The sequence below is a fragment of the Psilocybe cubensis genome, chromosome 12 (genome assembly GCF_017499595.1).
Source record: "Psilocybe cubensis strain MGC-MH-2018 chromosome 12, whole genome shotgun sequence".
Taxonomy (NCBI): Eukaryota; Fungi; Basidiomycota; class Agaricomycetes; order Agaricales; family Agrocybaceae; genus Psilocybe; species Psilocybe cubensis.
The window spans coordinates 2050361-2071820 of NC_063010.1; the positions used below are offsets into that span (position 1 = coordinate 2050361).

The window sequence follows — 21460 nt, forward strand, 5'->3', positions numbered from 1 at the left end:
CATTTCGTATTCATTTCGCTTTCATATTCGTATTCGACGAATTAACAATCAACATGCCCATCACATCCCCGTATTACTTACTTCAAACACCATCCCCCAGCTCCGTCTCCGTCTCCGTCTCCGTCTCCGCATCCATCGTCATTATCATTCTCTCATTATTCTCGCTTATTACCCTAACCCCCCACCCCCTCCCCACCCCCCTCACTACCCCCCTTCCTCCCTCCCTCCCTCCCCCGCACTCCAAACCCTACAACCCCCTCCAAACCCTCTCCCCCTCAAAATCCCACCCTTCATCCCCCCTCCCTCCCCCTCCCCCCCTCCCTCCCCCCCTCCCAACCCCAACCCCAACCCCACCCTCAACTTCCCCCTCAGCACCCCCCTCACCCCCCCTCCACCCCCCCCTCATCGCCTCCCTCACCACCTTCTCCGCATTCCTCATCGCTTTCTGCGCCGGGCTCAATCCCGCGCTCGAACCCGAGCTGGAGGAGGAGGGGTTGAGCCCGCAAAGCGCAGCTTCGACGCTCCCTCTGACGAGCCCTATCCCAACTGCCCCGCCTTTCCCTTTCCCTTTCCTCTTCCCACCACCATAAAAAACGATCTCCTCCGACCCAGACCGAGACCCAGACCCAGACCCAGACCCAGACCCAGACCCACCCTCAACCGGTACAACCCGCACCTTCTCCTCCATCTCGATCCCCACACCCCTCAACCTCTCCAAAAGCGGTGCGTAGATCCCCTTATACGTCGGTCTAAGTACACCGTTGTAGGACGTGTATAGTGGTTTCGCCCCTCCCCCTCCGCCTCCCCCTAAACCACCTCCCCCTCCGAAACCACCAACACCCAAAACCATCATCCCCGCCAGCGCCACAGGCAACCCCACCGTCCTTGCCATCGCACTCGCAGGCCTCAACCCTGGAGCGCCGATATGCCAATCATGCACGGCGTGGTGGACGAGTGTCGACGTGTGTATTTCTAGTGGTTGTTGTTGTTGTTGTTGTTGTTGTTGTTGGAGTTGTTGAGTTTCGGTTCCGCTATCACCCAAGTTGCTCGTATTCGTATTCGCCGCACCCGCACCCGCACCCGCACCCGCACCCGCACCCGCACCCGCACCCCCAGCCCGCACAACAACCTCATGCGCCAGCACAACCATATCCCTTTCCCCCTTCTCATACCTCAACTTGGCCGCCAACAGGAAAGCGAACATGTCAAGTGGCGTGAGGGTTCCTTTCGGTACGGGGGGCATTGCTGCTGCGCTTAGGCTTAGTTCCCCGGTTGGATTACCATTTCCGGATGAAGTTGCTGGGCCTGGGATGAAGATAGAGATGAGTTTTGAAAGTGAAGGTGAAGGAAGACAAAGACGAAAGACAAGAAGGACGTAGCACGCACCGCCAACCCCAGGCTCAACAAGCCCCAACCACTCCAACGCATCTCTCAACTCATCCACCCTCTCCGGATCCACAACCGGCTCCTCTGCTCCCTCTCCCTCCTCTGCTCCCTCTCCTTCTCCCTCTCCTGCTCCTCCTTTCTTGCCCTTGCCCGGTTTATAACCGGACGACGCAGAACCATAAGAAAGCAAAGAAGCAAGCGAAATATCCCTCCCCCTCCTCTCGCGCACAATGTTCAAAGATTCGGGTACGAGCTCGCGCCATGATGAGATTGAGATGCGCGATGTATTCTCGAGCAGGCCCAGAGCGGCAAACGACGACATCAACGACGAAAATCCCGGATGTCTGCGTTGTCCAAAACATCAAAGCCAAGCGCGTTAGAGTGTGCGTGTGCGTGTGATGCAAACCACAAAACAAACAAACAAACAAACAAAAACGCACCTCAAAGTCCCCCTAAGACAAGTCCTCAACCCACCCCCCACATCCGGCGTATTAAGCCTATAATGCTTGCGATACGCTAGACTATCTCTATTGGGCAATCCTTCAAGCTTAAAGGAGGGCGTGATGGGGATGTCTGGCCAGTAGTTTGATAAGAGGCGGGAGCCCGGGATATTGTGGACCTACAAGTCCAAATAATAAGCACACATCAACACAAAATAACAATAAAATACAAAAAAAAGAGAGAAAGAAACCCCTCACCTTCCCCGCAAGCAAATACACCGCCCCATTCAAAGCAGCACTCAACACACCCTGCGGCCTCCAACTAAACTTATACCCCAACGGCACCCTCCGCGCCTCCTCCGGCATCGGAATCCCCCCGCAAAAGGACGTGAAGGAAAGAATGTGCTTTTGCTGGCGTTTGAAGTTGTCGAGGAGGGATGTTGCAGAGATGTGGTCGATGCCTGGGTCGAGGCCTGTTTCGGTTAGGAAGAGGAGGCCTTTGGAGGAGGCGCTGTGGGTGGGAGGGAGGGTGAGTGGGTTGGGTGGGTGGGTTGGGTGGGGTGGAAGGGTGAGGGGAGGGAGGGTGGGGTGAGTATATGCGCGGGAATATAAAATGTAAAACACCTACCGCTCATGCAACTTTGCCATCTCATCCGACATATACGACGCGGTGACCAAATGGGTATTACCATCCAAACACGCCTCTGCAATCGGCACGTGGAAGTTGACGGGGAGCAGGCTGTCCATACCATCATCAGTGTCGTCCATAAAACAAAACAAAATAAAATAGAATAGAATAAATAAAACAAGGATAGAAAAGCGGACCTAATGACGACATCGGCATCCGCAACGAGCTTCGCATACGTCCTCCTATCCGCCGCGTTGATAATCCGATACGCAACATGCTGATGCGGTCCCACAAGCCTCTCCAATTCAATCGCCGAGTCTCCCGCTATCCCAAGTTAAAAGTTAACACTAAGTCAAAAAAAGTAAAATAAAATAAAACACACCAACGACCAAATCAATCTCTGGATTCTGCGCGACAATGTCGACAGCGGGGGCAGCAACCATGCCACTACCAAGAATCAACATCCTCTTCTTCTTCAACACCCTCGTCTCCTTCCTCTGCCCCTTCTCCACCTTCACCGCCACCTCCTTCCCCTCCCCACCAACCCCCCTCCTCTCCCTCGCAATCCCCTCCCACGCCCGATCAACTCCCGCACCCAACCACCTATGCCTCTCCCCCAACCTCCCTCCCTCCGCCACAACAGCACCCCTCAACACCCCCGGCACATCCCCTTTCACACCCGCATGGAACGCTACGAGCTCGCGCAGCCTCCCAGCGCCCAGTAACGCCTGCGAGAAGTGCACCGACGCGTCGAGCGGGATGGTAGCTGGGAGAATGTCCACTGCCATCATTCGTACTTTTGCCTTTGTCGTTCCCGTACCCCCACCCATCCCCCCATTTCCTCCCGCACCCGCACCCACCCCCGCACCGAACCCCCCACCAACATCCACCCCAACATCCACACAAGGCTCCGAAACCGTCGTCGCCCTCGGCAAAAACTCAAGCCCCCCATTCACATCACAGCTAATATCACCCACACACATCGCCCTCGCTCCACCAATATACTGCGCCGTGTTCAGCGCCACCGCAAGCTGCTTCGTTTCCATTAGCCGTGGGAAGCCCGGTGCCCAGCCGGCGCCGTTCAGGAGTAGCGTTAAATAGGGTGCGACCTGGGAAGTTGTATGATTAGTTTAGTTTAGCTTTTGGGAAAGGGAAAGGGAAAGGGAAAGGGAGATACGCACCCGTTCAAAAAACACAGATTTATACGACGCAGGCGACCTATAATACCTCTCCCTCTCATACTTGCCTCCCTCAAGCGTAAACAGATAATCCTCCGGTTTCGCATGGACAACATAAATCTTTCTCAGATCCACCTCCGACGAGCCTGGTCGAGTCAAATCCGAATCATACCCATCGTCAAATCCGAACCATACCCATCGTCAATAAAAGCGCAATACACGTAGGGAAAAGACACATACGCGCACGCACAATCAACCCAGGCAGCTCCTCCACACTCACCATCTCCACAGGCAGCTCGGAAAGCATCGACAGGCACCCTTGTGCAACCTGGCCCGTCCTGTTCGCAAAAAATCAAAAAAGGGTCAGCGTGAGTTAAATGCGTCAGTTAATTCAGTCAGCGTGTTAAGTAAATGTGTCTGCCCGTTCCTCCTCATCGACATCCATCCATCTCGTCTAACAATCCATCCGTCCATCCTTCCGTCCATCCATCCCGTCTAACCAAACAACCATCCCGTCCATCCCGTCCATCTCTCCTGTCCCGTCCATCCGTACCTCCGTCCATCCATCCCCCCCACCGCCACCTCTCCCCTCCACACACACACACATCTCATCTCCCCACACACCGCCACCTCTTCCCTCCACACACACCTCTCTTCCGCCCCACACAGCCGTCTCTCTCCCCCCCCCCAAAAAAAAAAAAAACCCAACATCCCAAAAACCCACAACCCTCAACCCCCGCCTCCAACATCCCACAACCCTCTACAACGCAAACGCAAACGCAAACGCAAAAGCCCCAAAAACTCAAAAAAACCAAAAAATCCAACCCTCAACCCCCCCCCCCCCCTCCAAAAACCAAAACCAAACCAAAAAAAAACCCACCCAGTAACCCCAAAAACAAAAGGCCCCAACACCCCGGGCGTCCCTCCCTCCCTAACAAGCCTCCCAATCTCGCGGAGCGACGCGCGGAGGTGGGATAGAGACGGGAGGGTGTGTGGGCGGGGTGTGTACTGTTTTTCGTTTTTGTTGTTGGTTGGGGTTTGGGGGAGGGGGGAGGGGAAGGGAAGGGGGAAAGGGGAAGGGGAAGGGGGTCGTCGTCGTCGTCGTCGTCGTCGGTTGTTGTTGGTTGGGGTGGTTTGGGGCGAAGGCGGAAAGGGCGAAGGCGGAAGGGGCGAAGGGGCGAAGGTGGTGATGGTGGTGATGGTGGTTTGTCGTGGGTTTGTCGTGGTGGTGATTTGTCGTTGTCGTTGTCGTTGTCGTTGTCGTTGTCGTTGGTGCGGGGTGGTGGCGGTGATGGTGATGATAGTGTGGTAAGGTGCGCGCGGTCGTGGAGTGAGCGGTAAGATTCATTTCGGCCGGTTGGTCGTCGTCGTGTTGATGTTGGTGGTGGTGGTTGGTGGTTGGTGGTTGGTGTTGTCGTTGGCGTGGGGTGATTTGCGTTGGCGGTGGTGGTCGTGTTGGTGTTGGTGGCACGGCGGTAAAGATTACATTCAATGTACCAAATCAAACAAATCAAGTACAATCGGAACGTCGGGCGCATCAAGTGTTCCGTGTTCCGTGTTCCGTGTTATCGTAGTCGTAGTTGCGATCGAAGCGAGCAGGACGGACACAAGTCGAACACAAGTCGGGCGAACGTCGAGGCGAAAGACAACGGAGAGAAAGGCAAAGCCGACCCAAAAGTGAAAAGTGAAAGAAGGCAAAGTTCAAGGGTACAATAAGAGCGGTGCAGATGCAGAGTGTATGTGTATCCCCGTATTACACAGCGAACAGCGAACAGCGAGACAGCAAGACAGCGAAACAAGGAAGCACAAGGACCAAGGACCGCCGACAACGACAATGACAAGAACAGAACAGCCGACAACGACATTAACGACATTAACGACAACGACAAGCGCGACAACGACAAGCGCGACGACGACGAACCCAAGAAAAACCATGGAAAAGGGGGGAGGGAAGAAATCAAATGAAATCGTCAGAAAAACTGCCCACAAAAAAGAGAGAGAAAGAGAGAAGAAACGCACCAAAAACGGCGATGCGATCCCCAGCTCCAAATGCATCTGCGCCATCGCAGAGAGCGACTCGAGGACACCTGCGACTACATTTATTATAAAAAATCCCGTTCAGTTAGTCAGTTAGTTAGTTATTTAGGTATTCAGGTACATGATAAAACCCAAAACCCCCAAAATCTCAACCCCCCTCCAAAAAAAACGAAAAGACAAGGAAAGAAAAAAACCAAAAGACGAAGAACTCACCACCCGCAAACCACCCAAACCCAACACTCCTCTTCCCATCCTCACCTCTAATAAGCTCATAATCAATCAGACGCGGGTATCCGCCTTGCATCCCCATTCCCATAGCCCCTTGCATCCCCATAGCCCCTTGTACCCCCATCCCTAACCCATCCATCCCTAACCCAGCAGAACTCAAAGAAGAAGACGAAGGCGCGACATAGCGCGCAAGCAGCGGCATATTATACTCCTGCCCTTTAATCGTATGCGAGAACATCAGATGCGTTTCGTGTGCTCGTGCGGTTCTCTCTCCTCCTCCCATTGCCACTCCCTGTTTCTCTCCCGGTCCCTGGTTATAGTTACCACCACCAGACACCTGCCCCTGCCCATGCCCATAATTAAACCCCACAGACGACGCGAGCGGGCGCGTAAGCGCGCGCGGGCCAATGGGCGGTTCTTTGATGCCGAGGATTATATCGGGGTCTGTGAGTGCTGGGACGATCGTTGCGCCTGCCTGTGTTCGTGTGTGCGTGTGCGTGTGTGCGTGGGCGTGTGTGGGCGTGTGTTTTGGGGTGGGTTGGCGTGTGTGGGTGTGTGTACAAGGAAAGGAGGAAGGGTGAGGGTGAGAGGGAAGACAGGGAAGACAGGGAAACAAGGGATACAGGGAAGAGAGGGAAAAGGGAAGAAAATTAGTCAGTACACCGTGTATTTCATAATATAAGGAATGAACAAGAATATGAATATGAGTAGAAATACGAATGCCAGTTTAGAACGAGAGCGCGAGCGAGAACGAGAATACGAACGACAACGACAACGAGAATAGGAATGCGAACGAAAATGCGAATAAAAGAAAGAAAATCAAAGTAATGGCGATAGCGAGAACCAGAACCAGAACCAAATCCAAATCCAGGAATATGACTAGGACTACGAACAACGACCGCGCGAACACGAACGTAGACGCAAATCCCTGGACAAGGACCAGGACAAGGACACCCCGCACGATCCAGCCGCGCAATCCAGACAGCACACCAGCAGACCAGCGCGTCCGCAGTATAACGCCGTCGTTCCACAGCACGGCGCACTGCGACGCGACGTGACGCGAATGCGAACGCACAGAGCCGAACCGCACACAGACGCGTGTCGCGTCCAAGCATCCATGCGTCCATGCGTCCATGCGTCCAAGGCAGCACCAGCACCAGCATCCAAATACACCAGCACCAGGACCAGCAAACGCCCGAACCCGACCCCGCCCCGACCTCGACCTCGAACAGAACCAGCCAACACCATCCCACAATACACGACACACAACACAATGTACAATGTACAATGTACAACGTCCAATGCACAACTCATCAAACGCGCGGTATCATGATACCACGCACAACAAGCGACTTGTTGGTATCAACGTCTAGCGTCGAGCAGGACCATACAGAATGCAGAGACACCCTCTCCACGGAATCACAAAACCCCCACATAGCCGTTAAACAGCCAAACCAAAGAGAAGAAAAAAAGAAACCTCGCAAAACCTCCCCCCTCCCCCTCCCCCCCAAGAAAACACCCCAAACCACCAAACAAAAAGACCCCAGGGCACACCAAACCACCAAAAAATCCATAAAACAAAAGAAAGAAACAAAAAAAAAAATGAAAGAAAAAAAAAGCGCAAGACAAAAAAACAAACAAGAAAAACCCCAACAAAAACCACACTCACCATCCTATACTCCCCATCCTCAAAGATCCTCTTCGCCGAACTCTCCACCTCCACCTCGACTCTCACACCCAACGCACCCAGATTCACATTCCCATCCTCTCCTTCCGCACTGTTCACGCCGGGATACGCGTTGGCGGACTCGGAGATGAGCGCGTGGACGTCGGCTGGTGTGAGTGGTGCGCGGCGTTCCCAGACGCGGGAGGGGTCTTCGGCGCTGTGTTGTGGTGTGTTGGGTGTGGGTTTGAGTAGAGAGGGGTCGTCGTTGGGTGTGTGCAAAGCGAGCAAGGCACCGGAAGGGGGAAGCCAAGATGGAAGGTGGAGGGGAAAGAGAAGAGTCAGCGACCGTTCATTGTAGTACGCAAAGTAAAGCCAACAGAAAAAGGAAAGCAAAACGAAAATACAAAAGCGAAATTCAGTCCAGGTAGGCGTCGGAAAGTAAAGAAAAAGGAAGCCTAAACCGCGAAAAGAACATACAAAAATACAGCGAAAAGAATACACGAAAACCACAAAAAGAACACGCGAAAACACAACGCACCGAATCCCAATCTTCACAGACCTCCTTGCACCCGAGCTCGCTCGCCCGACACCTATACCATGTAGCGCATGCAGCTTTGGCGTCTTTCGCATCTCGTCTTCTCTTCTTCTTCTTCTTCTTCGTTTATGTCTTCGCTTGAATGTATGTCTTCAGCCAAGTCGCTGGATCAGCGTGCTTGTCGTATCGTCGATACAAATGTCGTTGTCCTCCGCGTCGTCTGCTAGCGCTAGCGGTGCTTTAAATAAACACTGATAGACAGCCTTCTCCCCGTCGTCGTGTGTGCTCGTGTGTCTTCTCGCGGGCTCGAAATTAGAAACTCGACACTCGACACTCGAAAAGTAAGCAGGAAGAGGCAGAGAGCTTATTTGAAAGAGCTTATTCTTCTTCCCCACTCCTGGACCTGACCCGGATCTCGGAAGCGTGAATTCTTGAATTGATATACGGGGTATCCCCTTCCTCCTCTCGTCTCGTCACGTCTCTTGGTCCCGTGTTCGCTCGTTGTGTAATTCGGCGCGTCGGTCGCGTAGTGCAGGTGGAGTAGAGTCGATGTTGTGCAGTACAAATGAAACACTCTTCACGTCGAATTGCGTCCCGCTCAGGTTCACTTCAAAGCAAAGCAAAGCACCCCGGCAATTTGATGATAATGGTAGATAGGCAACCCGCAGCGTGCAGCGTGCAACGTGCAACGTGCAACAACAACGATACCGATACCGATACGGGATACGGATAACGTACAACGATAACGTGCAACACGCAACGTGGAATGTTCAGCGGAGCTTGAGCTTGAGCCTACTTGAGCTTTCGTCCCTCGTGCCCTGGCCCCTTGACTCTTGACTCTTGACTCTCTTAACCAATCTTAACCCAAGACCCGTCCCCGTCAAAAAAACAATCGACAAATTGAGATACGGATACGAGAGAACGAAGAACAGAAACAGACCACGAAGATCCGAGCCGAGCAGCGCGGAATACGGACACCGATACTATAACAGGCAACGGCGCGTCGCGTCTCTGGGGTTTTCGAAACTTCGGGGCAGGTGGGGTTCGACTTCGGGGGTGCAAAATTGGTTGACTTTGGCACCACAACCACGCGTTGCGTTCGTCTAGTAGTGTGTCGGCACGGGCATCATAGGGTCACGAGGGTGAGTTCAGCTCCGCTCCGCGTAAGCTTGGCTTAGCTAACGCTCGGGCGGGACTTGACTTGAGAGATAGCTAACACTAATACTTCTGGGACCTCAACGTCACCGCCAACGTTTGGGGTATAAGACGGTTCACGAGTCAGATGCACTATAATTTCCTTAGAAGGAGGCACGGGAACCAAGGGGGAACGAGGTAATTATTGAAGGGGGTAACGGCAATACAAAAAGTCTCCAGTCTGCAAGCCCCGGCACACCGCGACTCCTAAGATGACTCCGACCCCAAATGAACGCGTCGTCGTCTTCATCTTCGGGGTGCTGGTGTGCGGAGGGTGGCGCGTTCTGACAGGCGCGCAACCTATTTTAAATACGATAAGATACGCGTCGTATCCGTGCGCGCACATCGCGACGCGACGCGCGCGCCGAGACTCCAGATGCTCTGGGCTAGGTTGGCAAGCAGATAACACCACACCACGGCGCTATCGTCTTCGGTACGTGCGTACCTGTCCGTACTGTTCTGTGCACGATAATAATGACAATGACAACGATATTAACTTCGATAATGATAACGTCGACTTCGATGTTCATTTTGTTTTCGATTTCGATTTTGATATTGACGAGCAGAGGCGGACGCAGATGGAACCAGACGGCACATATCCCATCTCCCCATCTTCGCAGTTACACACTACATAGGACTTGTCAGAGTCCAAAGTAGCTACACTCTCAGTAAAATTCTGATGTCTTTTAGTATCAACCTACCGGATCTTCCAGGCTGATCCTCCCTTCTTTGATTCTCCAACGCCTGAAAGCTGGCGACTGTCTACCACAGGGGTCATGTACGCACCATCAGTGGTTCTTCCAAAATTCCAACACGCGTCATTCAGCAAGCTTCCAAGTCCAAAGGTCTTCTGAATAACCAAGCGCCGTACATGTAGCCTCATGCCATTCCTGTCGAGTAGGTCAGGAATAAAAAGTAAATAGGGAATATCACTGGTTTCCACAACTAATACAGGCTCAAGTCTGATCTGACAGCGAAAAATTCTAACAGAGTCCAGACCATCCCTTTGTGATTTCATCAGGTCAATCATCGATGACTCAAGAACTCATAAATGGGGGAAACGATAGGGCACACTCAAAATGATATATGTATTTTTTAAAAAAGGTTAACGTGGCCACTGGGTTGTACGACAAAGATTCGGTGGGAGAATTCATGACTGGCGCCATTGGGGTCAGCCAGAGATGCCTTAGCGCTTAGTGCTTAGCACTTGCAGTCTCCGGGCTTGCAGGCGCAGCTATCAGACAAACGACGTTAATCGAGTTATTGAAACATCATCGGAACAAGCCTTCTCACCTGGTGTTGCAGCCGCAGGAGTTGCTTCCGCAGCCGTTGTTGTTGACGGGGGTGTTGGTGATCTGTAGGCACAAAACGACAGTAAGCATCGATATTACACGATAGGCGAAGACAAAGCTCACAGCGATCATGTTTGCGAGTACGAGAAGAGCTTGTAGTTGTAGAACAAGTTGTTATTTCGTTGAGTGAGTTTTGGAGACCATTTTATACTTTCTCGACTCTGCAGAGGGCTTCAGACTCACTGATGCCAAGGACAATAAAGTTTGGATAAATTGGTGTTAATTGCTGCATCAAACACGTATACAGGCAACGCTTCGCGCATTCGGGCCGCACGGTTTGAGCATTGGCCAAACGCTAACATGCTCACTGCGAAATAATCGCATGTTAGTCCCCAAGGTAAAGAGTTGTACAGTTTTATATGGTCATATTGAGGGGAGCCTCGTACGCTCTCTACCCTACGGGTTAATTGTACCGGGCATCGTTTCAACGGCCGACTCGCGCGCTCTATTCCAAGCCGTGTGTTGCGATTTCAGAATCATAGTCAGGAACCTTGGGATTAATCCACAAATTGACCTAAAGCCAACAATTCCTGCCAGGGGACTGAAGTGGTAACTCACATGTTTAACATGGGACCCATATTTTACACTGATGGACACTGGGGACGTGATTGACCTATTCAAGATCAAGATGACGATAATTGCGAACGCCACAGTTGCGCATGATATCAGCGCCCATGTAGCGCCGTATCTGGGTGGTAAGGGAATTGGGCATCAATTAGTGGCGGTGGTGCAGCTTCGGTCCCGAATACCGAATAGTTCAGCAACAGACGCTTGTTGAAAATGAAAATTGCTCATTCTAAACGTTGATCATCATGGCTCAATAAAAACGAGGCAATTTGTGTTGCTGCTTTGCTTCTCCACCAGCTAATTGCTATATGGTACCCAAGGTCCTAATAAACTTTTGCTGCCGTCCACTTGAACAAATTTGTTCAGTGATTATTTACTAATCCTCAAAGAAAAATCAACATTGCCTGTCCTTACCAGCTTCGCCAACGATGGTAAATCAACGACACGTGGATCTCCATAAACCAAGCTCCGTCCGCATGTTTTCCTGACTGTAACCCCCCAACCCGCCAATTCTACACCTCAATTACATCAAAAGCAGCAATGGATTATCAGGGTCCTTCTAAATCAGGAAATTTCTTTGCCCTGTTGGGTAGTAAAATCATGATCAATCAGTCTGCGTCGCGTTCCTGAGCAACTTCGAATTCTTGGACACATCAAAATCATATGTACCTTGCTCTCTGGACTTTAGACTTTGATGCTAAGCAAACATTTTTTGCATAGAATATAGAGCAATCTTCGCATCCCCGGACCGAACTGCAAGGATCGAGTGCATTCCATGGCAAAAGTCGGGTAAACATTTAGACAGCTGGAGGGAAAGAACGCACGATCAATGCTGTACGTTACACAAGAAGCCTTTTCTATAGACTTTTTAGGGAAGATTTGCTATATGTTTGACATACAAACCTGCAAAAAAATCTATAAACGAGAGATATTTGTCTACCTTTGCTGCTCTGATTCATATAGTTATAGTATACTGACCGTTACTAGGGGTCTGAGCCTACGGCGGATATCGCCCTGTCGCGTAGATGAAGATAGGAACGAGACCCCTTACCTGAATAAAACCTCAATTGACTCTCATCTTGTCCTCATGACAGATTCAAAATCATCGAGCTGCAAACACGGGCAAATATTCGAGGTAGTATAAAACGGCCTTCAAATCTCACTCGAAAAAACAGAAACTTGTTCTACAACTACAAGATCATACTCGCAAACATGTTCTCTGTAAGTTCTGTTACCACCTCCACCACTATGTCGTGGCTGACTGTCATAACGTGCCCACAGATCACCAACACCCCCGTCAACTGCGCTGGCTGCGGAAGCAACTCCTGCGGCTGCAGCACTAGGTAAGCAATGGTATCCAGACGTCGATATAAACGTTATCTGATTGTGTCTACTCTGACAGCTGCGCCTGCAAGCCCGGAGACTGCAAGTGCTAAACGCGTCATCCTCAATGGCATTTCGTTGAAGCCCATTAAAGTCCAAACTCCTGTCGTACAATATTCCAGTGGCCGCGTATCCAACTTGTAAAAAAACCTAAATAAATACTTATATCGTTTTGAGCGTGCCCTATCATTTGTCCATCTCTTATATCTATGAATGAATGATGAATCATCCCACAACACCACAACGACAAAGATATTGCGGAGGGACGCTTACCGAGATCTGACGTCTGATATCGCCTACTAGCGCCTACCTCGCTCCGGATCCAAGCGCTGTGCAGGCGTATGACATCACTGATTAATGGCGCAGCTATGGTCCCAGAGATTCAGGCTTTCACATGTAGAAGCCTATAGTGTGTTCACGATCCCTCTCCGTTTAATTTAGATAAATCAATAACTTTTATTGAGTATAAAATGGCTCAGGAATCACTCGTTTCTCCGTTGCAGTTTGTATCCAACTGGTCTGGTATATTTTTCAAGTAATGTACACACCGCAGACTACATCGTCGCATCATTCTGAATCACCATTACAAGCCTGGACCCCTGAGTTGGAAGTAACTGCAACCTCGAGCAATATTCCCTCGTAGCCGATATTGATTGTCAATTCAACTGATGGTGCGCTTGAATCGCTGTCTCTAATCGCCTCTATACTAAAGAAGACAGCACACGAGCCGGAAAGCGCCGTGACTGATTCGAGATAGAACGATAACCTTGATCAAAGGTACGAGTAATTGAATGTACCATCCGCGTAGCAGACGAATCGCATGCAAACGCTGTCCTCCCAGCCTTAGCTGCTACTTTTATGTATCAAATACTGGCAACTGCCAGTTGGGCCTGATACATGAGGAGAGGCAACTGCCAGTTGCCAGAATTGATGCATCGCGTGTTTGGTGGGGGGGAGAATGGGGGCGGGCATTGGTCAACACGACCAAACACTGTTGATAACGCGCGGGATCGCTGTACGGGGCCCCGCAGGGCGCGAAAAATGGCCTTGCTCGTCGTTGGGGCGGCCGTTTTGCGCGCCAAAAAATGGGTTGGGGTCCTCGTGACGAGCGGGATTTAATCCCGCCGTTTGCGCGCTGTTTGGGACGATGAGCGGGGTGGATGGGTCGGGGCGACTTTGGATGACGTCCAGGAATAATTGTCGCCCCTTCCCAATTCGGAATTGATCATCAATCCGGATGCAGTCGCACGGATACTGATGCTCCTGGTTCCGTGGGTTCACGTGGTGATTGGATCAGATCCAGACCAACCCTCTAGAATGCGCGTCCAGACCCAATACGGATCCGGGCACCATTTGAACCGGAACCAACCACGTCGACTTACTAGTTATTAGCCAAGATAAGAGGCCGTTCAAAGGCCATTGAGACTAACATAGAGAAGTGGAAGTGGAGTTTTCAAGGAACAGACATTAAGGTAGAATACGTAGTGTATTGGTGTTCACAATCAATGTACTTTAGTCTAGATCTTCATCTAAATGTAATGCTTCTTCCACCCCCTCTTCATTAGCAATGAATTCTTCCTCCTCCTCCTCTGCATCACCGTCTTCCTCATCATTGGCATCTTCGTCTTCGTCTTCTTCCTCGCCATCATTGTTGTCGTCGATAGCTTCATCAACATCAACTCCTTCTCCAGTGTCTAATGATCCCATCCACAATTTCTTGAAATGTGCAGCTAGGGAATCTTGCAGGCTGGCTTGTGAGAGCGCATATGCTGAGATTCCCTCCAACAGGGTTGTGCTTGCATCGGGAATAGCCTTCTGATGTGATCGCCACCATTCTGACCTCCACTCCAGATACGCAAGAACACGTCGCATCTCTTCTTTGAGCAACAAGACTTCCTCTTCCGCACGCAGTGACCGAGCACGGCTTTTCGCCCATTCAACCCGAAGAATGTCATCGCTGTCATCATCTCCTGCAGCCTCGGCAATGCCACCATTGGTCCAAATCCACGACAGGGTTCGGCGTGTTTGACCAGAACCATCCCTTCGTGTCCGATCTTCTCCAAACAGCACAAACTCCCCTTCTTCCTGAGGCGCAGATGTCATACCAGCAGCAATTTGGTCGTCATCCAAAGTGCCTCTTCGTCCTTCACGTGGTCGAAGACGGTTTGGGTCCTGGTATCCCCGAATATCACCATCATGGAGCTCGCAATATGTCTTTTCCCAATCCCCCGGCCCAACAAGTGCCATGTACGAAGTCCGTGCATCTCGATATTTTGCTGCCGAAAACCGTGCCCTCTCGTGAACTCGATCAATGACTGCTGTGGATCTTGTGCCGCCGCGCTGACCTCGTATGTTTTTGTGCTTGAATAGTATCATTCGGGTCTTCAGTTTGAGAATCTGACGAAGGGAATTCAGAGAGTCGGTCATTTGCGCCTCACGTAGCTGCGACTCAATCTTTCCAAGGCCAGCAATGCAGATTTTAGACCTATGCGACTCGGGTATCGTTGATGGCAGCCAGATCTTTGTATCCTCAGCATGCCGGGCAACTCTTGTAGCCACATTTGCTGAGTTTGATGGCGGTCGAAGCACTCTTGCGTCGGGGTCGGGATGATCGGCTTGGTATTGGAGTAAACCAGGTATATATATTGGAAGCAGCAGCTCCCATGCACGGATTCGGGTGATTAAGGCATTTCTTTGCTCAGTTAATGTTCCTTCCTGTCGAGTAGTCATTGTTGTAGACGTGCCTTTTGCGAGGCGTTGAATTCGACGTCTAATACATTTTTGCTGGTCACAGGCTACAGCATTCAGATAAAGAAAGAGACTTACTGAGTGTCTTCTAAATCTAACCCCATACTGATAAAAACTGACGCTGTTGTTTTGTGATGCATTGTTCCACCGTTGGCCATAAATTCGGCCTCTGATTGTGCAAGCATTTTCTTGACTTTAGCCTCCGATAAGCCTATGAAAAGTTTACAAATTGCTGCCACAGGTCAAAAGAAAGACGGCTTACCAGCGTCTTTCAGAGAGTATGGGTTACTATTTTTCTTGGGAAAAGGATCTTTCTCCCACTCTATGCACATCTGCTCCCATTTCTCCACAAGCCCTGGGCTTTTTTTCTTCAAATCCTCAGTTAAGCCACGATGACCCTCCTTCTGTATGTTACGCTGTGCAATGGCATTCTTATAACGTCGAAGTAGCGTGGACCCCATAGAGATGTACTTGAGCCAGTTCCAAAAGCCAAAATGGTCGTCAAGCGTGTCTTGCCGCGATCCTGGACCCTGTGTCTTGGTTGCATTTGCGATCGCGTTGTGGGGGGCCCAGACTCTCTCGGGGCACTCGCCATCAGTAAGTCCTCCTCCTGGAATATAGTTGAAGGAGTAAACTTCGTGGTTCTTCTGATTGTGCGCCGGTTCATGCAATTTTGGAATAGCAGGCTGCAGAATGATGTCGGAACGGTTTGGCTTCATGTCCTTGGTCCAATCATTCTGCATTCTCTTCAATAGGTTTATAAACCACTGGCATGCAATGTCATAGCTGACTAAGACAAGACGAACGGCAAGGAGACGCAAAATAGAGGCAAAAATATAGTCCATATTCGAATATCTTTAGTTTTCATTTAGTGTCAATATATGCGCAAAAAAGTGATAGACTAACCTCTCTCCTTTTTGTAGATTTCCAACTCCTCGCGGCATAATCATTTCAGAACGTCCGCATACCATCATTCCTAAACCCGTATATCGAAGGCCAATGGAAAACTTTGTATTTGCCTTTGCGAGTGCTTGAAAGCCGACACAGGTACTAATCTAGCTGTCTATGAGAACGTGCCATGGATAAGGACTGAAGGTTTTACATACATCTTTGTCATTAGCATGATTTAGAACATACTTCTCATATGGTTTTCGTGCAACCATATAAGCCCAACCAATTCCTAAGCCTGGGTCTTGGGAGTAATTTGACACCAGTTGGTTTTTCAGCCGGAAGTTTGCGTCCATGCATACTATCATTGCATATAAAAATCTTCTTGGGGATTAGATTGAGCGAAATTAGGAGTAGTACAAACTCACTTCATGTTGTCTGGGGCGTCTTCCCAGTTAGATGGAAGATTAATCCCTGGATGCGGGCAGGACGGGCACACTAATCCCAGCTCTCCTTCTGACGTGCCATCAACGCCGGTAGAATCATGCCCCCTACCCGCCCATTTGAGCATCTGAAGGTGTCTCCATTGAAGAACCATTCGAAAAAGAGCTTGGTATCGATTTTTGGGCACATTCAGCCCAGTATTTGTCGTTGATTTTTCCAGGCATCGATAAAAGTCATAGGTGGATGCCTTGGTCGTTAAGGCGAGTTTGTGAAGGTGTCGGAGAAGCTCAAATGTTGCACATGTTTCCACTGAAACCTGGGAGGCTGGGTATAGACGACGCCGCAGGAGTTGAAGATGCTGAGGTATTGCGCGCGTGCAATTACAGTAGCGTATATCGACTGAATGTATTCCATTGGTGTGCAACACCAGCATATGTGCATGACAAGGGGTTGGGTTATCGCAGTGTCCGCCACTGTGGTTAAGCTGCAAAACAGCTCCTAGACTTCTCAATGAGATGTCCTGAAACTTGACGCCATCCCAGTGCTGTATATGAAGCGGTCAATTATGTATAAACATCAGACCTAGTCATTTAACTCACTTGAATTCTGTGGAAAGGGTGTTGGCGGTGTCGCTTTACGCAACAAACACGACATACAAGGTCAGGAGTGAAGCACTCCCGACAACGATATTCTGGGACTTGAGGATCCTCCACTAAGCGAGCCAGACAATCTGGACATGCTGTAAGTCGAAAATCTCCTCGACCTTCCCATCGAATAATTTCGTCAAGGTAGTCTTGGCGGTGTTTCTTCTTCCACACTACGTGAGGGCGTTTCTAAGCATATATAACTTAAGCAAAAGCAATTGGGCCAATAACAAAGTCACTTACTGATCTGACACTTCGAGGTCTCTTAGGGGGCAACAGAGTCTCATCTGCCAGGACTATGTCCTCCTCTAATACAAAGTCGTGTGCATCGCCGTTGGGGTTCAAAGCATATTCAATATCATCCGGAGGGGCCCAAGACGTCACGATTTCCCATGCCCCTGCAGTCCGTTGTGGAGACCTATCATGTCGCCGTGTGGCGAGTCGTGAGCCCCCAAAATGTCGAACACTTCCCTCGCTGTGATGAATTAAATCAAAATCTCCTAGGACAGACACCGAGTCATGGTAGGACGATTGGTTACGAGATGTACGTGGGCGCTTGTTGGGCCTGGACGACGCCATATCGAAGAAAAAATGGTTAGGCTGTACAGACTCGGAGACGCGGATTACGACGCGAGTTTCGAGAACGTGATCATGATTGTTTGTTTTTTGATTAACGTGCCCGTGGGAATTACTATTTTCACAATACCCCTCAGCAGATAGGATTACAACTATCTTCCGCTGTTCTCTCAGTTACAAGTCCTCTGCCAAGCACCTTGGTGCTTTTTCAACTCTTGCACTTTTCTAATCTCGCTTAGATTGCCTGTTAAGCACCGGGAGATTTAAAAAAGGTATGTGTTGAATTTGCTTTGGGTGACGTCAATATTCTGTTACCTCGTTCTGTCTCTGAGGGCCGAGAAACGTTCGGGCACGGACATACACTGGCGCCTTCAGAGATGAGCGAGAGTACAGACTAAGGGATAGACTCCCTTTGTCTGCTTAATTTGTTTACCCACACGTCTTTACTGAGGAAACTATGCCAAGGCAACCCATCTACAATGGCAACAGCAGAGTTAACCAGCGTCTGCCGCACTGAGTTTGACCTCCCTTCACAAATGCATGCTGCGTTTACCGCCCAAGACTCCCATTTTGACCTGGCAGACATTGAGCTCTCGCCCTTTTCTGGCCCACTTACACCACTCACCAGCTCTTGCGAAAATTCCCCACGTATTCCAGAGGCGTCAATCCCCTCCCTTTCGTTGCTGGAGTCTTTGTCACCCATCACTTTGGAAGGCTCCTCTGACATCATTCCTGCAGCATTAGTCGATGATCCCCGGCAGCTCACAATGCCATCGAACGATCGTCGCAGGGCAAGAAAGAACGTCAAGTCAAACATTGCTCGGGCGAAAAAGCGTAAATTGGCGTCAAGCTCTGTCGACGCATATCTTCATAAGAGAGGAAATCCTCGTAAGGTCAAGAAAGCTCTACCTTTATTGAGCGACCTGCCAACAGAATCCATTCCTGTTGCGAGCACGGGATACGTTGCACTGGACAGTGGCCCAACTATGCAAAAACAATTCAAACTCGAGGAGCTGGTGGGAGACGATTCAAAGTACAAATTTCGATTGCTGAGGGCCCAAACGTATGCTTCATTTTTATCTCAGCTTTGGTAACTGAAGCCCTTGCTCAGCGAGTCGATTCCAATCGTGGATTCTGGTAATAGGATTATTGGGGTCGTTGCCAATCACCCCAAAGATGAAAACTGGGACGTACTGTGTCGACAGGCCGCGGATGCACTGGAATCAAATAGAGGCCAATGCGACTTCACTCCCGAGGACGTCAAGCATAGAAGAGGCAAATTTGCATCGCTGAGCTGCGGTGTATCGCACGGAGGTAGGCAACAAGGTCCAGACAACCTGCACCACCGAAAAAAGAATCAAAAGGTGCTCAACGATCTCAATAACATGGAGTGCTTCAAGCGGTTTGCAGGCTTTGCTACATGTGCATCCGTTCCCTTCGTTGATTTCAGCTCATACCTCTGAATATGGCGGCAGCTGTTATGTTTACGTGGTCGCAGAGGTTATATCAACACTATGCACATACGCTTGGGGAATTGCACAGAAGACACAGCCATCTTGTTCGACTATTTGCGTTCAGCATCTTCAGCGCCGTTTCATACAACTTTGGCCCAAGGACGGTCTGCTATCAACATAAAGACTTCGCAAATTTGGCCTACGGATGGTGCGCAATCACTGCCCTCGGATATTTCGACCACACCAAGGGGGGGCATTTGATTCTTTGGGACTTGAAGATTGTCATCGAATTCCCACCTGGCTGTACAATTCTAATCCCTTTGGCTCTCCTAACCCACTCTAATATACCGGTCAGTAAAAATGAACATCGATACTCTTTTGTGCAGTATACTGCCGGCGGCATTTTTCGCTGGGTGGGGAACAACTGCTCAACGCGGAAGGAATACCTGTCTACATTGTCTGCCCAACAACGAGAAGAAGATGATCAAATGAACCGGAACCGATGGAAGTTGGGTTTATCTATGCTATCAGACACTAGCCTACTTTCGTTGTAAATAATTCAGCAACAAAATAACTGTTTGTGTGCAATAGAACATCTGTGTCTATGTCTTTTGTGCTTTATGGTGATCTCGGGCCACTTTCTGGTGATCTCGGATGAGCGGCTGTTTTGTACTTGTAAAGTGAATTCTGTTAGATAGGTCTTGTTTCCGAACATATAATTGACATACCTAGATAGCTCTCAGTCGTATCTTTCAAACGGTACCAAATCTGTGGCACATTGTCTAGCTAATCTTAGGTGATGTGTTGAGTTCTCTTCGAAATATCCCTATAGTTGCAACTTGAAAACCTGACATGAGATAAAAATCGGTCATTATTCAAATTTTTTTTTTCCGCGGTTTTATGTTCTACAGGATTTTACATGAATTTTAGTCGATGTTTGAGAAAGAATGGGCTTGAATAGCAAGTGCAATGAATTATTCTATCTGGCCGATTTGCTTTGACATGCCCTGTTCATTGATAGCGGCAAAGCTTTCCTTTAAAACTCCAATTGAAAGACATGCTTGGACACTCCTTGACGCCTTGTTCATTGACCACGGCAAAACTTCCCTTAAAAACTCCGCTTGAAAAACTTGAAAATATTTCAATCCGCTCGTTCCGAGGTTCACTATCCATCTATTACGTTGCAATGCGTATACTTAGTCATTCTAGGCTAAGGAATTCTCTGCACACGGCACGTCTGGAGCGAAAACGATTGTATTACGCCGTGTACGTGCTTTTATTAGCTCTTAGGATTAAGTACCCTGCCTAACATTCAATGCTTGTAGCAATCGTCAACGTGAGCAGGAGAAATCTTGTATCCGTTCACAAAGGTTTGTGATTTCCTTATCTTACATGGAGTACTTTCGTCAATACTTGATATACAGGCGCAAAGATCTTCCTCCTGCAGAGCTTGAACGGATCAGAGCACAACACCGTGAGGCGCAAGCTCGGTATCGAGAGAAGAACCGGCTGAATATAAATCTCAGGTCGAGGAGGTATTACCGGTGAGTTGCTTTCTCCTTGCTGCACTTCATACGTCTTAAAGTCATATACATTCTTAGGACCAAAAAGCAAAAGGAAATGGGATTTGAAGAGCCTGATGAGGAGGCCGAATGGATTAGGTTGAGCGCATTGGCGCACGAGATTACAGAAGAGGAGTGGATCCGGCTCCACGGTACTAACTCGTATAGGGGTGGGTCAAAGAGACGCTGAGTCGCTCCTGCGCGGTTGAATGATTCACACAGGTTACAGAATCATTCTTGGATCAATCATATGATTTCTATGTACCTATCTGAAATGCTACACATTGTTGTTCCTGGAATTTTTTGTATTTAAGTTGTTTGGACTCACTATCAAGCTGGTTCAGTTTCCTATTTGATTCCAATTTGAAAACACTGGGCAGCTTTTTTGAGTGTATTGGAAATCTGTTGCTATGAACCTTATTACTGATATGCAAAGACTGGAGAACATGAGGAAAATTTTTTGTGCCCCCAACGGCAGTAGAGAAACCGGTTTAACAAGATTCAAATTAACAACTTGGCTGCAAAGATACTTAGTAGACAGATATGTATA

General features: G+C 49.5%; 5 protein-coding genes across 5 annotated transcripts; 2 read left to right on the top strand and 3 right to left on the bottom strand.

The window, feature by feature from the left end:
- Nucleotides 1-247: 247 nt before the first annotated feature.
- Nucleotides 248-3939, bottom strand: JR316_0012594 (Alpha-aminoadipic semialdehyde synthase, mitochondrial; the record flags this gene model as incomplete). Its single annotated transcript, XM_047898219.1, has 8 exons — nucleotides 248-1730; nucleotides 1827-2005; nucleotides 2085-2337; nucleotides 2455-2565; nucleotides 2652-2778; nucleotides 2837-3563; nucleotides 3636-3778; nucleotides 3873-3939. 8 exons carry the CDS (start codon nucleotides 3937-3939, stop codon nucleotides 248-250), a joined length of 3090 nt encoding a protein of 1029 aa, XP_047743108.1.
- A 10167-nt stretch (nucleotides 3940-14106) lies between these two features.
- Nucleotides 14107-16187, bottom strand: JR316_0012595 (uncharacterized protein; the record flags this gene model as incomplete). Its single annotated transcript, XM_047898220.1, has 3 exons — nucleotides 14107-15364; nucleotides 15421-15553; nucleotides 15605-16187. The coding sequence occupies 3 exons, from the start codon at nucleotides 16185-16187 to the stop codon at nucleotides 14107-14109; spliced, it is 1974 nt and encodes a 657-aa protein (XP_047743109.1).
- Nucleotides 16188-16654: 467 nt separating this feature from the next.
- Nucleotides 16655-17897, bottom strand: JR316_0012596 (uncharacterized protein; the record flags this gene model as incomplete). Its single annotated transcript, XM_047898221.1, has 3 exons — nucleotides 16655-17218; nucleotides 17331-17507; nucleotides 17562-17897. 3 exons carry the CDS (start codon nucleotides 17895-17897, stop codon nucleotides 16655-16657), a joined length of 1077 nt encoding a protein of 358 aa, XP_047743110.1.
- Nucleotides 17898-18373: 476 nt separating this feature from the next.
- On the top strand, nucleotides 18374-19357 carry JR316_0012597 (uncharacterized protein; the record flags this gene model as incomplete). Its single annotated transcript, XM_047898222.1, has 2 exons — nucleotides 18374-18957; nucleotides 19006-19357. 2 exons carry the CDS (start codon nucleotides 18374-18376, stop codon nucleotides 19355-19357), a joined length of 936 nt encoding a protein of 311 aa, XP_047743111.1.
- Nucleotides 19358-20740: 1383 nt separating this feature from the next.
- Nucleotides 20741-21100, top strand: JR316_0012598 (uncharacterized protein; the record flags this gene model as incomplete). Its single annotated transcript, XM_047898223.1, has 2 exons — nucleotides 20741-20892; nucleotides 20950-21100. 2 exons carry the CDS (start codon nucleotides 20741-20743, stop codon nucleotides 21098-21100), a joined length of 303 nt encoding a protein of 100 aa, XP_047743112.1.
- Between the last annotated feature and the right edge of the window lie 360 nt (nucleotides 21101-21460).